At 37.2% G+C, this 15,935-nt stretch overlaps 7 protein-coding genes across 7 annotated transcripts; 4 read left to right on the top strand and 3 right to left on the bottom strand.

Annotated features, from left to right (window-relative positions):
- Positions 1-334: 334 nt before the first annotated feature.
- Positions 335-685, top strand: BATDEDRAFT_90970 (uncharacterized protein; the record flags this gene model as incomplete). The annotated part of the gene is made up of 1 exon (XM_006681188.1): positions 335-685. The coding sequence occupies one exon, from the start codon at positions 335-337 to the stop codon at positions 683-685; it is 351 nt and encodes a 116-aa protein (XP_006681251.1).
- A 1,425-nt stretch (positions 686-2,110) lies between these two features.
- BATDEDRAFT_26754 (uncharacterized protein) lies at positions 2,111-2,692 on the top strand (the record flags this gene model as incomplete). The annotated part of the gene is made up of 2 exons (XM_006680978.1): positions 2,111-2,388; positions 2,497-2,692. 2 exons carry the CDS (start codon positions 2,111-2,113, stop codon positions 2,690-2,692), a joined length of 474 nt encoding a protein of 157 aa, XP_006681041.1.
- Positions 2,693-3,949: 1,257 nt separating this feature from the next.
- Positions 3,950-4,993, bottom strand: BATDEDRAFT_90979 (uncharacterized protein; the record flags this gene model as incomplete). The annotated part of the gene is made up of 1 exon (XM_006681123.1): positions 3,950-4,993. The coding sequence occupies one exon, from the start codon at positions 4,991-4,993 to the stop codon at positions 3,950-3,952; it is 1,044 nt and encodes a 347-aa protein (XP_006681186.1).
- Positions 4,994-6,328: 1,335 nt separating this feature from the next.
- Positions 6,329-7,762, bottom strand: BATDEDRAFT_26752 (uncharacterized protein; the record flags this gene model as incomplete). Its single annotated transcript, XM_006680977.1, has 3 exons — positions 6,329-6,532; positions 7,063-7,114; positions 7,413-7,762. The coding sequence occupies 3 exons, from the start codon at positions 7,760-7,762 to the stop codon at positions 6,329-6,331; spliced, it is 606 nt and encodes a 201-aa protein (XP_006681040.1).
- A 609-nt stretch (positions 7,763-8,371) lies between these two features.
- Positions 8,372-9,172, top strand: BATDEDRAFT_26751 (uncharacterized protein; the record flags this gene model as incomplete). Its single annotated transcript, XM_006680976.1, has 1 exon — positions 8,372-9,172. One exon carries the CDS (start codon positions 8,372-8,374, stop codon positions 9,170-9,172), a length of 801 nt encoding a protein of 266 aa, XP_006681039.1.
- Positions 9,173-10,134: 962 nt separating this feature from the next.
- Positions 10,135-11,477, bottom strand: BATDEDRAFT_90978 (uncharacterized protein; the record flags this gene model as incomplete). The annotated part of the gene is made up of 3 exons (XM_006681122.1): positions 10,135-10,258; positions 10,329-10,518; positions 10,589-11,477. The coding sequence occupies 3 exons, from the start codon at positions 11,475-11,477 to the stop codon at positions 10,135-10,137; spliced, it is 1,203 nt and encodes a 400-aa protein (XP_006681185.1).
- A 2,568-nt stretch (positions 11,478-14,045) lies between these two features.
- Positions 14,046-15,233, top strand: BATDEDRAFT_90972 (uncharacterized protein; the record flags this gene model as incomplete). The annotated part of the gene is made up of 1 exon (XM_006681187.1): positions 14,046-15,233. One exon carries the CDS (start codon positions 14,046-14,048, stop codon positions 15,231-15,233), a length of 1,188 nt encoding a protein of 395 aa, XP_006681250.1.
- Positions 15,234-15,935: the final 702 nt, after the last annotated feature.

The following is a 15,935-nucleotide window of genomic DNA, read 5'->3' as shown; positions in this document are numbered from 1 at the left end:
GAGTCTCCAACAAAGTCGGAAACAATCAACTGATGAACCCGGTCTAGACATCCCTGACAAATACTGGCAACGCTTAATAGATGAAATCAATTCAAACACTTTTGAAGACTGGCAAGAACTGTTTGATATAGCTGGTTTAAATACTCCCAGTCAAGCATTTGACCCAATTGATCAAGTCGGTTCAAGCAATTTTGACAAATACCAACAACAACCAGCTGATCAACCCAGTTCAGGTATTTCCAACAAAGATCAGCAACAGCCGATTGATCAATCCAGTCCAAGTACTTCCAGTCAAGACCAACAACAACCAATGGAACAAGACCAACAACAACCAATGATTCATGACGAGTCGGGCAATACTGTTTCAAATCAAGTGACTGGATTGAACGAACGGGATCAGAGAACCTTTGATCGTATAAGACAAAGGCTTGTAGCGTCTAAAAAGATTGCAAAAGAAAAACGCGAAGAATATTGGGATTATGAAGCCATTGGACTGGAGCAACAGTCAGCGTTAGAAAGGGGAGAAGAGATATCAGGGTCAACGTACGATCCAAATGTTGAAAAGAAATTAAAAGAAGAGTATGTAGCGGCAAGGATAAAAGTATCCAGTATCAGACAAGACTTTAAAAGGTTTATGAAAAGACGTGGTTTAGAATTTCAAGAGCCAGATTCAGATTCAGATTGATGGTTTGTCGATGATTTTGATTTTGAATAAATTTAAACTTTCTGATATGTTGATATTTGTCGAGTATTGTGAATGGGTCAACAACCATATCATTGATTGCGTATACTGTGTTTGGTATTACATCAACAGTTACTGGATTGTTGATTGATACATTGACATGGTTTGTTCCATATACATCAATGACCTGATAACAACCAGTGTTATTTGCAAGGATAGCATATTCATAGATACTTTCAACAATATACTTTGAATTATGACGTTTCATGCATTCAATAATATCATTTCCGTCAATCAGATCCAAAACAATGTCAATATCCATATTAATCATGGATTGATTGTTACCATTAAACAATAATGTATTATCTGAAATATTAAATTGAATTGTTTTTTCAGTATCTACATTTTGCAGCATATACCCAAATTGAATATCAAGCCAATATCCAATGTTTTGATTGGTGATTTCTTCGGTATATTTTGCATCAACTCCATCACATTGGTGAACATGTGTCTTGCACTGTATTGTATTGTATTTTGGGTGGAAAGGATGTTTGTTGATATGTCTATTAAACTGTCGCTTTAACTTGCTTGCTTGGTTCCTGTTAAAGAAATCAGACCTTTGTTGAAGCAATCAAACATTGCCGCTTTACAAACAAAGCTTAAAGTGGAGATATTATATCTCCACTTTCTCCACTCACTCCCTTAACTAAATTACTATAAAAGCCAAGATACTTTCTTACTAAATAAACCATCCTCTGAATATCCTCTGAATATCCTCTGAATCAATCATCTAAATATCATCTGACATAACTTCGTTATTATCTATTAAGTTCAACTCGTTATTCTGTTGACTTTCATTTGCGTGACTACTTCCTGATTATCATTCAAGATCTCTTCTGACCGATCTTTTCTACAGCGGCAGATTATATATTATTACCTTATACTTTACTAATTGAAAGACTCAGTCTCTTTCTCTATTTTCTATCTCTATACTTCTTGCGCGATAATCAAAAATCTTTAACAGTTCCAATGCTCTATTTGTAGTTGAATCAGTTGCTTGTACGCCTTTGTTGGTTCAACTCGACTCCTGAATCCTTGGATACGTTTTGTAAACCGCAACTTGACTTTGACGAGTTTAACATCAATATTCACCATTGATCCAATCATTTTCATGATATTGTTATTGGGGTTTTCCTAATGGCAACAATAAATCAACGACAAAACTCAATCCGAGCATCTCGTAATGGACTCTGTATGAGCCAATTGAACCACTATTTTTGTTCAAATCAGAATTACTTTGTAACAGGTTTCCAACAGGTTTCCAACATTTTCAACGAGTTTAAACAATAATAGAAAGTAAATCCAATCCAATTGTTTGTTGATACCATTCCAAAATGGATTTTCTTGGGTTTATTCAAAACCACTTCAATGACATTACACATCACAAGCACATCCTTAAGATCCAAGTATCTACAAACTTTGGTCGTGAACTCGGTTTTCATCAAACCTAAAAACGGTCAAAAGTATTATGTTGTTGAACGAAATCTAACCAACCATCTTGTAAAAGTAGCAACCCACTATTTGTGCAATGATATTGAACCTATTACTCATGAAATCATACCTCGATATATGCTCAAGTCGGACAACCCAATCAAAGTAGATCCCGACAAACTCTTGAAATCAAACATTCAATTCCTTGATGAAAAGTATCATTCAAAATCAATACAAGCCACTTTATCATTGAATCAATGAGTTGCTGAACAAGAGTTACTACAAGACATTGTATTGTATGTATATTTTACATTCTGGCTTAGTACTTTGATCAAAAGTCATCATCACACTGTAACGGACGCTCAGATCAATGTAGACCGAATGGCTCATCATGTATTTAGCGATTTAGATGTTCTTGGTAAAGTGATGGAAAAACAGCACACATTACAGCAGAAATTGTATCAAATGGTAATGAGTGCCGATGTAGACGCCAAATATGTTGAATATATCATACTATGAATCCGTAATCTTGATGGAACCCAGCACCATTTCTTGGGTCAAGCAAATGCTGGAAAAACACATCCAGTTCATCGTTTGCCATGTCGACACTTGGCTTGTTGTATCTGATATTCCAAATCTACCGCATACAGTGGTATTGTTGGTGAATCATCAATTACATTCAAAGTATGTTTGATAGTTATTGTGGTATTATTTTCAAACGATTTACTGATTTGAGGTAGCCAGTAAGTTATCATGATTGTATTGCTGGGATTTTGGCAAATATTGATTATTTTCAATAACCATTGACTATTTACTATTTTGAATACTGGTATCTGGCCATGGAATATGATGACAAATGACTTTAATGTGTCCAATTTCAATTCTGATTCTGATTGTGATTCCTGTTTTCATGCAATTGGTCAACGATTTTGAATATCCATTTCCGTCGACCCAAAATACATTACATCCAGTTTTGAAACAAGTCTTCAAACAAGGTTTTGATGCAAGTTATGTACAATAGTCACATCCTGTTGTTCTGGATTTTCAATTCTTGTCATGATTGTGTTTTGTCTACAGAAATACTGATATTTTACAATTATCATGCTCACAATTAATCATTTGTGATTTGATGGTTCTTTCCAGCATCATGTTGTGTAAAACTCGGACAGTCCTACAAATCGGACAGTTCCATTGGGTTCAAGATATACAGGATATACAAAGTGATTGGCATCCTGACATTGGATCAAAAGTGTTGTAACAACTTCATGGCAAATGGAGCAAGTGAGTGTTTTGATGGAGTTGGTAGCTTACATGGATTTCATTGATTGTGATTTATAATAATCGTACAGAAAATATAATATTGTATTTTGACTATTATTGATTGACATAATGTTTGATGTTGGACAATACAATTGATACAGTCGATACACAGATTGAAAGAAAGTTGTTCATTCAGAGTAGATTAACAAGTGATTTCCACAACGATGGACATGATTGACATGATACCGAGTTGTCCCACCACAGTGTAAAAAGACTGCACTATCAGTTCCACGATCATTGGTAGCAACATCATCATCACTGGAATTTGAATGTGTCATCAATTGATGAGACATTGTTGGTTGACAAACTGTCTCACTGCAATGGAAAGAGACATTTGAGTTGCTTTCATTATTGCTTGAATTCAAAAGTGTCAACATCAACTGTTGGTATTCACACTCACTACAATGACAACTATTGCTGTAACAGAAACCAGTCTCTTGTAATGAATACACAGTTTTATCGAGTATTTTCAATAATCAAAGTAGTACTCGATTCCATCCATTTCTCGATGCTATTACTCCAGTAATCGACAGGAGTACAGCCATCGTTATCATCATATGGACAATATTCATCATCAGATTCTACACTACCAGCCATACACCAAATGAGACATGCTGTCTTGTGGAACTCTAGTGCGTTCCTGTTTGGTAGTCGAGTGAGATTGTTGTGAATGAAATACAATGTCATTTCACTGTTGAATTTGACTGTTTGTCGATTGTCAGTCCATCTCTTTTGCCTTGTTCTGCGGATAACTTTCAAATCTTCAATTGTCTCGATCCACTTCTTGTGCTTGTCACTTGTCGAGTCATTCGTCTCATTGATCACTTTGATCACCAGTTTGTCATTCACTACATCCACATATTGCTTTAGTTTACCAAATTGGTCATGGCACTTGATACACAACAACAGTCCGTTCTGTATTTGATGTTTCTGTGTCAAACCAGATCGTTGCAAGATGGATGGTTCGTTGTATGCCATTCCAATGTTCTTTTGTGATATGATGTGTGCTCCTTGCAAGGACAACTTATCCCAGCAAAACAAGCAGACACTGTCTCTCTTTTCAACTGCCTTGTTCAAGTCCTTGTGCTGTAGCTCACTCACTTCTGCAACATAGTCCAGATCATCAGCAGAGTTGTTTCTTGATGTTGGGTTTGATGAAACTGGAGTGTGCCAGCTGGATGAATCGTTGTAGTCTTTGTGGAATGGCAGTATGTAATACCCAAACATGTCATCAATGAATATACAATGATGTTCTGGGTCTGACAACTGGACCTTGGTTGAGAATTCCTGCTGCTCTGCAAATTGGTTGGCAGTCAGCAGGTTGTGCAGTCGAGTGATGTGTGAGGTTTCTCCCTCTTGGATGATTCCCAAAAACAAACCTCGTTTGTTGTCATCCTGCCATTCAGACTTGACTCTCTGTGTTGGTATGGCTTGAGTGCTGATTTGGTAGTATTCATTCAACAGTTGTGTTGCTGCTGTCTTTGTTGTTTCAATATTCATTTGATGTTTTTTGACAAAAGAATGAAACTCGAACCAACCAAAATAATTGCAGTCAACAATCAAATTGGACAATATTCACCAATAATCTTTTAAACTCGTACAGTTTGTACAGTGTTGTCATGAAAGTCATGGTTTGACACATTTTCATCAAGTTACCAGTGAGTATCAACGAGTATCAACCAACAAAATTGGTCTCGTTGGTCGATATACTATTGATGCACTTGCATATGAAACTGTACGAGTTCAATCAATGTTTCTTGCACGGTTGTCAAATGTTCAGATGAAATCAATCTCATGGCAGGACACAAAATGTGACATTATCAAATAACAACCAATACTAAGCAATTGGGTTACCACATGATGGCTCATTCGGAATACGAGTTGAATCCATTAGTGGTCATTGATACCATCAAGTGTATTGAAAAATACACAATGGTTTGTAATGGTAAATTGATTTCAAACACATCACCGCTCATTTATCACTGGATACATATTTGAAAGTATCCAATATCACTTGATACTGAATGTCCAAGTGTCTGCTCAGAGTTGCTCACAATATTGACGATATTACAACAACATGCTGATTCAAATTTGGAAAAAGTAATATTGGCTTGTTTAATCTTGAATTACTGAAATCAATGGTTTACAATGATCCGATCATGTCAAATATAACCGATTGCAATTATTTTGGAATCATGTCAGATTATGACAATCTGTTTGAGTTGTTTGAGCCAATACAGTGTGATGGAGTGATGGAAATACTCGAAATACACACAATACAACTCTTGCAGCAGTGTATGAAACTATCAAGCATGACATGGTATGGCATGAAGGGTGTAGATTAGACTTGATAACAATGTGTACAATTTGGACTTTTAAATTCGGAAATAGCAGCTCTGTTCCAACATCACATTGATTGTAAATGTCGATGTTGTTTAACCTTGTACAAATGACCATTTCACATGCAACTTTAGCCTGATATCGAGTATTTTCAAATGAATGCAAGCTTGCGACACTCGCTTGATTCGTTTGGCTCGGATTCTGGTTGATATTTACGATATCGATGCAGAGTTGCATTCCAGAATGAATGTGCATAATCTGATGTGGGAAATCGTTTGGTTTCATTGTTATCAGTCATTGACACCAGTGATTGCATTGATTGCAAATAGTAGTCCAAGTAATCATGCATAAACAAACACCAGATAGTCACTGATAAACTGATGATATCCAATGTATACATGACACATTGTATAGTTCCATTTAATTGCCAGCAATGTGTGATTGGATTACTCGAGTCATCAAGCAGTTTTCAATCAGTTGTCAAGAACAATCAAGTCATGTCCAATAAACTGTCTGATGTGCAGGTGTTTTGGCATTGGTCCGTTGGTCCATTAGTACGATTGTTGGTTGGCAATTCGGACTTGTAAATGACAATTGATTCTTGATTGTTGCATTGGTATCCATATGTGTCCATATGTGACTCATTGTATACGGAACAGGACTGACAAGTGTGTCTGAATTGATGCCAGATGATACAGCCTATCCAACAAAAAGTAATACATTGATCGTGTCTGCATGGAAATAAGCTTCATAACTTCCACTTCTGAATGTATGAGAATCAACTTTCAAACAACGGATACGTCCAATGACTCTTGCAAATGCATTGATAGAGTGTTGTTGAATAATTCGAGTGTTTACAAATCAGCATCACTGGAAATAGTTACTGTTATTCAGACAGTCAGTTGTCCAGACATTACAGTTGTAATATTACACATTTTCCATTGTTGCTGGATACCAATATGCCTACATTTAAAGATGAATGCTACCAACAAAATATTCCATTAGAACTGCAACTGTTTCTTCAAGATCATGGACATATCGTTGTAAATCGTTTCAAATATCAGTCCATTACCCCATTTTAAACCAATCCATCAATCTCCGATTCGGCTCGCTCAATACTCTCCAGCAACTTGCATTCCATTCCTACAACGACTTGTTCATCGTATCCATGTTTACAGCGTTTGTTGTTTTGACTGCAATTTGCATCAACCCAGAATAATGGAATTTACCATTTCCTTTGTAGAATTTGTCCATAATGTCTGTTTTAATGTAATCTTTTGACTGTTTTTGGATACAAAAGTCGACAATCATTGCTTTATCATCGACTTGACCGCAGTTTGATGAGTTGACAGCACAATCGCATATACACAGGATACGAAATATCAAATCCAATCAAAGTTGGGTATTGTTTGCTGTATCCTTGTCAACTCGGACAATAGCACCACATGGCAATACTTGATAGCAATGTAGACTGTTTTGGTGCTGTGAGATGCAATGATACAACGAGTTTCAGGACCCATTCCAATATGATGCAGCATATTGCAGACAAACAGTTCATTTGTATCTGGTTGCCTGATACCTTTTACATTGTATTGTGTGGGTCTGTACTGACGAGTCTTGATGTAGCAACAAACAGTGAGTTGTTGCTGACATTCCAAGCGAATCTGGTCTGGATTCCGTTTTTCTTTGGAGATAATGAGATGTCAAACAACTTGTTAATGTCAGCCTTGTAGTGTTGAATGACAGTATTGATTGACAGCAGTTTGAATCGGTTCCGTATTTCCATCCAGATACTGTGATATTGGCAAGAAGGATCTTGCAGAGTTGTTGGTTGTTGATGGGCAAGTTGGATATAAAGTTGTTTTCAATCAATCCGTTGACAATCATGATAGCATACTTTGATTTGTATGTACGCAATACTGCTGCCATCTTGTGTATGATGTTTTCTATTCCTACAAACGCATTCCATTTCCAGCTGTTTTCTTTGCAGACATTTGATGTTGTGTAACAATGAGAATGTAAAATGTAGTACAGAAATAGACGACTAAATTACAATTATTCCAACGGATTTAGCACTCTTGTTCAAGTAAAACAGTATCATCCGATGCTCACTATACACTACTTGTACGTTGAATCATGCCAATTACTTGCTATTTTAACAAGCATGGAATATCACGGCACATATTGATGACCAACTAATAGCCGAGTGTCAACTCATTTCAGTTTTGGTCTATGCTCATTTCTTAACCCTAACCCTTGACCATAGCCATTTTTAGGGTGAAGCTTTATGACCAACCATATGATATTCGAGTGTATGGTCAGATAGCAGCTCAGCCACGATTGCGGATATCATATAAAGGGAGACTCTTCAAAGTTTGGCATTGATCACAAATCAATATCAACCCTGACAACGCTAACCCTTAAAACGGTCATTCAAGGGATATGCTTTTAATATCATTTATTCAATAATGTATATAAATACAGTTCAAAACTTGACCTGTTGAATGACATTACAACTTGCTCAACCAAACCAGTAGAATGAAGCTCGCAGTTGCTGTATTGTCATCGATCCTGTTTGCCTGCTCGGTTACTATTGCCAATCCAATCGATCCCAGTGCAACTACAAGCACCGAGTCTAACACCTCGCCAACTCATAATCCAAACGGTATAGGCTTAGGCGGTCTTAATCCACTTCCAAACATCATCAAGGATTTGCTCGAAAAACACCTAAAGCTAAATCATAATCGTAATCATTATGGAAGAATATGCAACTCCTTAAAATCTGAATATGAGGATCAAAAGAAACTGGTAATGAACTTGGGGAGAAAGATTCAAGTTTTGAAACATAAAGCTCAAGGAAACAGTGGCGGTCCAAAATATGATGATGAAATTCAGGAGACTAAGGTTGATCTTAAAGCTCAAAAAGCCAAACTTGCCGATCTTGGAAAAGACTACCATGAGTGCGAGTCCGAATGTAATAGTATTAGTTTTGAACTGGAACTCGTCGAAATAGATCTTGTGGAACTCGTTTTTGGAGGGCCTTGGGATCCTAAATCATTTGGTCAGCAACTTTCGCTTATCGGCAAACATCCTTCCGTTATGGAATACTTTGACGGATCAGGTAATAAAGGACAATCATCAGGACGCAGTAAGCGTCTTGGTCAGAAACCTAGTGGCCAACAACAGCATCAAGATTCACAACCATCACCGGATACACCATCTGAATCTGGATCCACTGGACAGGGAGCTTCTTCCAATAGACGGAAAGGTTCATCCAAGTTTATGAATGGATTGAAATCATTCTTTCAGCGATCCAGACGTGACGATCCATCCAATTGACTTGAATGCTAATCTGGACTGATTTCAACCGATTCGACTGTATTTCTGATTAAATTTACAATAAAATTGTATGTACATGCATTGTATCTGATCATTGTACACGGTCTTGGTTGGCATGATATCATATTGTACATTGACACTTGTATTTCCAATACGATACAGTTGATTGTATATTGCATAGTTGTACACATTGATGATGCTGACATGCATGTGTGTATTGTGTCAATATGATATTGCTTGTCATGTCGTATTGACACATGCAACACCAATACCAGCAATAGTCATGTGTGTTGATATCAGATCTGACCAATTTGACTGGTTTGACTCGTTGATTGTAGTGTCAAAATAGTTGCATCAATAGCCTGACTGATCACACACATCAATCGCAGTATCAACTCTGTCAAGTGTCAAATATCACATGTTGAATATACAATGCCAACAATATGGCCATTATGCACATGTTGATGTATGCAGTGATCGTATACTGGTCGATTGGTGCAATATGATCACACATACTAATGGAATGTAATAATCATGGCATTTGTAGCAGTATACCATATTTCAACTGTTGATATCGCGCATCCAATATCGACATGATCATCCAGATACAGTGATGGATTCCAACAATGCATACCATGACTGAGCTATGCGATCATGATGTGTATTCAAACAACTACGATACACACTGGATTGATCCAATACATGCACGACTTGAACACACCACATTAAAAATACATATAATATCAGTTTGTCACTAATGAATTGTATTCAGTCGAGTTTATTGAGAGTCATTGTGTGACTCTTGACAGTGTGGTGGGTGTTTTCAGGCACAGTTACTTGATCAGTTGTAGTTGATGATAATTCACATCGAGAGTCCTGGCGTACACCATATCAACTATAAATAATCATGACCACCATCCATTCAAAAAATAACCAGTTTTATTGATATATCTATTTAGTCCTCAAGCTTTCTTGTGAGTGGCCTTTGAATGCTTACTACCACGACGAGCACTACCAAATCGCGACAATGATCTCCTAAGAGTAGATCTGCCCTCTGAACTTGAAGTACTTGGTTGTTCAGGCAATCTAACAGTATGCATCAAATTCATGATCAGTATCAATTGACATATCCACACATCAATATCAAACAACTTACTGTGATAATGGCCAGAGCACTTGATCACCGTTTGAAATAGTAGGATATCCATCAGTCACGGTTTCGCATCCACATCCAGGACCAAACCCAATGCGTGTATTTTGTAAATCAAATGTGACTTCAAGTCGAGTAATAAATGGAATACCAAGAGTTGCTTTGTCATTTGAACCAGCTGTCACAGAAAACAGGTCTATGATTCAACATTATATTAGTCAGATTAATCAAACAACACATATTGCATACAATTGTCAAATATTTACCATGTTTAGAATCAATTATCTGTATATAGTCTTTGGGACCCAACTTAATTGTTACAACAGAATCACGGTTGTCATCAGTTACGGGATTTTTAGCATGCATTGTAATTGAAAGCGACGGCAGCTTTTCCCATTTGATTTTAAAATCGGATCTAATCATTAGATGATGTTTCCAGAATATGTTATCAATATCTTCCGGGCTGAGCTTGTGCTTGCGTTTAAGCACCTTATTCTTGATAGTGATAGCACCACTACCAACAATAGCATTGACCAACGCTGTCACGACTACTTTGGGAAAACGCATATATAAAAAGCATGTTTCCACACGCGAGTACAAAGTATGTCCATGTTCCACTTTTTTTTGGAATTCAGCAGGCAGCTCCACTTTTTCGCCATTGACTAGTATACTCTTGATGTTGACAGTAAATTGATCGTTTGTTGGTGAGTCTACCCATGCAACACTGCTTCCATCTGTCCCGCATTTTGGAGTTATGCCCGTGTTTCCTATATTGATGAAACTTTGCTGCAGCATATCATATGGACATAGTTGAAGACTAACCTCGTTATTGGGAATGACATCATTGCTGTACAAAACATCCATCGCAGAGGCTGGTGGATGATGCTTTGACAACGAGGAGTAGCCAAATCCAAATACTCCATCAAACTTTGGATTGATACCAACTATATCTGGCGATTGTTTTTTAACTGCTAGTACTGGTAATTTGATGCCAGTTATCCCAGTATCTGGAATCGTCACAACTGCATCGGAACTAAACCCACTATACTCTTCGCCTTTGTACTTTATAGTAACGGGTTCCCCACTTGGAGTACTTTCTGGAGCCAAACCTACATCGTTGCTTGAACTAGGAAGTGGTACGATTGTATCAGACATTGTTGAATCGACTAGTAAACCCAACTATTTTAAACAAGTGTGAGATTGATATCAATGTAATATTGTTGACATCAAACTACAATGCATGGCATGATACATACATCAACTCCATCAACATTGGATTTCATTCTGTAACATTTCTTGATATCACCATCCAACTCAACGGGTGATCGTTTTGACAGCCTATTATTTGATTGACTGTCAATTCCAATTGGTGAGTGTAATGCAAGTCGAACTGCAGCAACCGCCTGCAACGCAAGTATAACGCATTCTAGAGTAATCAGCATTGTATCGAGTAGTGTGATGAAAGTGTCGTGAATCTGGTAGATGACTGCCGTTTTGTAACGACGGCAGCTTCAAGGGTGATAATCAGCACTTCAAACGGATATTTAAAAAAAGCCAAAAACACCCTGTAGGGTGAATCAATATACAAGCATCACTGTTGGTGTATAATCAACCTCACTAGTATATTGCATTGATATTCTCAATTGGGGTCATGTATCCAGTGATCAGGTAGTGCCATTATGGATAGTTATCATCACATACAATCCATTACTACAGCACATACTGCCACTGTATACCAAATACTTGACTGATTGTTCAATTGGTCGTGTTTTGGATCACTCGGACACAACAGCATCCAACAGCCTGTTGTTGCAGTATTTCAAAACCATGACTTTTCCATTGGTATGACTGCACAGTCATTTTAGGTTAATCTAGACTGTACACATCAAACACTGCTGATTGTGTCACAACATGATCAACATCAAACTCGGCAATCTGTCGCTGCTACACCAAATGAGTGATGTTGTACTATAATTGAATTGAAGATTGGCAGGTCGTTCAACAAACTGGCCGTGTCAACAGGTCAGATTGTCATCGTGTACATGAACCACAATGGATGACCATGCCATTCAAATCAGCACACAATATACTGGTATATGCAAAACAACATCACCAATACAATCCAATCAAACCCAATCACAAACGTGGTGTTGAATCCAATGCATGCGAGTACTTTTTAAGCACATGATACACACTGATGGTGATGGTTGCTGACAGTCACATTGTAGTGTACATGTCCAATAGTGTCCACTGTCATGTCGATTGTTGCTATCCGTGACATCCAACTGTACTTGTATTCACCAAACGTGCACAACATCTAGGGCTGACTGCCAGATGCTCTCATGTTTGGCATACAACTAGTCACCATCAGACCAAGCGTATACGCTAGTACAGCGCCATGAATCTATTGGCAAGTGGTTTCAATTTATTCTGGCGCGTTGAGGGTTGGATGTGTACTAGACACAATGTTGTGGATATAACTGAACTATAACAGGATAATATCATGCATAATGGTACGGTCTGGATCTGTTTGGTAGATATGCAACCATATATATGACAACCCAACTCGTCCTTTATCACGGGTTGGTTTTAGAAATGTCTGTTATTTTGGTTGATACATGTTTCTTGCATAGATTGACAGTATTGTGTGTATTTAGTCTGATTACATTGTAAACAGTCTAGTTGATTACTCATTCACTGCTAATAACCCGTTTGTACAACAGAATCGATCATTTGCTCAGTATCGAGTATTTCCAAATACAAACTTGAATGAAAAGTATTGCCACAATACTGATCAACTGTATTACTGTTTACACTGTGGTATTATTGATGTATTGGAATGTTTGGTGATCAGATACACAATGATAATGGTAGTACAAATCATGGCAGTTGTATAAACCAAATGTGATTAAAACCAATAATAATGTCAGACAAGATTGGATAATGAATTAGCGTGTAAATCATCAACATTGACCAAGATTGATTGAAATGGTGAGATTGGGTTGGATGGTGATGAACACAACAAATGTGTGTACAGAGTTGTATTGACAATATTGACAGTCAAACACAACATGAATGTGGGTTCAAACTTGGTGATCGTACAATGTATGATTACTAAAAGTGCACAATGTGTAGATTCAACACTATAGTCTGATTGTGTGTCATATGATGATCGTTGTATTTGGAACAATCAATGCAGTCAATGTGTAGTAACCATTGTATATTGCAATGCAGAATACAATCATTGCAGGATGAATATCAAAGTGATTCATTTTACTTGAATATGGTTGTAAAAAGGAGCGTTTGTGGCTGCACAACACTCCTGAAGGGTGTGCTTTTCAACATACCTGATAAAAGGGTCGTAAAAGCATAATTCAATCGACATGAATAGCAAATTGATCAATATGATATTGTGGATAGGGGTAACATACTGTCTAGTTTGATATTGGCTCATTACAAGCAATCAAGTAACCCTGTGTTGTTGGTTAACCTAAAAGGGTTGGTTTGCTATACAAAACATACAAATACAATCGATTACCTTTAGCTTTATAATCGACACCAATCTCAACACTCTGTTTTTGTATTAATTGTTTAAACCCATTGATTGGTTTGATGAAATTGGTTGATATTCTATTCGTACTGACTGCGGCAGCAACCGCCAATGCAATACTGATACCGACTGGTAACGATGGTCCACTCCAAGCATCAAGCACTTCAAGCCAAATGTCTGGTCCAACTGATGAACCTAATCCAAATACTTTGGGCGACTTGCAAAGTATAGTGGATGCAACTAATTTAAGCATTTTCGACGAAGACTGGAAATACCTATTTGATTCGACTGATCCAAGCACTTCCAATGAAGACTGGAAAAATATAGTAGATCAACCCAGTTCAAGCACTTCCAGCCAAGTATCTGGTACAACTGATAAACCTGATTCAAATATTCCCAAAGATCAGCAACAATCAATAGATGTAGTTGATCCAAGTACTTCCAGACGAGGTCGAAAACGGCCGATTGATGAACCCGGTTCAAACACTTCCAAATATGACCAACAACAACCAATGGATCAAGCCGGTCCGAGTGCTTCCAAACAAAGTCGAAAACAATCAACTGATGAACCCGGTCTAGACATTCCTGACAAAGACTGGCAACGCTTAATAGATGAAGTCAATTCAGACGCTTTTGAAGAATGGCAAGAACTGTTTGATATAGCTGGTTTAAATACTCCCAGTCAAGCATTTGACCCAATTGATCAAGTCGGTTCAAGCAATTTTGACAAATACCAACAACAACCAGCTGATCAACCTAGTTCAAGTATTCCTGATCAAACTCAGCAACACCCAATAGATGCAACTGATTTAAATATTTCCGACCAAGATCCACAACAGCCGATTGATCAATCCAGTCCAAGTACTTCCAGTCAAGCGCCTGGTTCAACCAATGAACCCAATCCAAGTACTTCTGACGAATACTGGAAACCATTATTTGATATAATTAATCCAAATATTCCCAGTCAAGACCCAATTAATGTAGCTGTTCCAAGTACTTCCAGTCAAGACCAACAACAACCAATGGGACAAGGCAAGTCTGCTAATACTGTTTCAAATCAAGTGATTGTATTAAGCGAAAGATATCAAAGAACCTTTAATCGTATAAAGCAAAGGCTTGAATTGTCTGAAATAATACAAAAGAAAAAGCACAAAGAATGTCGTGAATATGCAGCCCTTAAATTTGAACAATGGTCAGCGTTAGCAATGGGAGAAGATATATCAGGATCAAAATACGATCCAGACACTGAAAAGCAATTGAAAGAAGAGTATAAGAAGATAAGCAGAAGAGTACATGATGTCAAATATGAATTAAAAAGGTTTATGAAAAGGCGTGGTTTGAAATTGGAAGAACCGAATTAAGATTCAGATTGATGATGTGTCGATGAATTTGATTTTGAATAAATTTAAACTTTCTGATGTGTTGATATTTGTCGAGTATTGTGAATGGGTCAACAACCATATCATTGATTGTGTATACTGTGTTGGGTATTACATCAGCAGTTAATGGATTGTTGATTGATACATTGACATGGTTTGTTCCATATACATCAATGACATGATAACAACCAGTGTTGATTGTAACTATCAGTCATACTTGCAATCACTTGTCAGTTGCATGATACCACCAACTGATCATGTCGTGTATTGTACAACAAACGGAGCAATACACTTGTTCAAAGTCTGTCACAAGCAAAAGGTGTTTGTCATGTCACTGTCAATGTTGGAAATCACAACAGACAATGTTTGATTGAAGGATTTAACACGTCATTACAAAACATCATTGCATTTTATCAATAATATACTAAAACTAACCAATACGTTAATGCCTTGCAACATATTGTGTTTGACTACAATCACATCCATCATTGTGTAGTTGGTGATATTGCTGAATCAAGATATGAAAGTGATCCATCAAGTGGTTCAATTAAAACAAACACTGCAAACCATTCAATCAATGTTGGGAATTGTGTTGGAATACTGAATGGACAAACCTTTGAGTAAAATACAAGTCAATATACAGTAATGCTGTGTATACTATGTATACTGTGGTCAGTGGAAGTG

The sequence above is a fragment of the Batrachochytrium dendrobatidis genome (genome assembly GCF_000203795.2).
Source record: "Batrachochytrium dendrobatidis JAM81 unplaced genomic scaffold BATDEscaffold_11, whole genome shotgun sequence".
In the NCBI taxonomy this organism is placed as follows: Eukaryota; Fungi; Chytridiomycota; class Chytridiomycetes; order Rhizophydiales; genus Batrachochytrium; species Batrachochytrium dendrobatidis.
The sequence above is the reverse complement of the archived record's forward strand: the minus strand, read 5'-3'. Positions and strand labels throughout refer to the sequence as shown.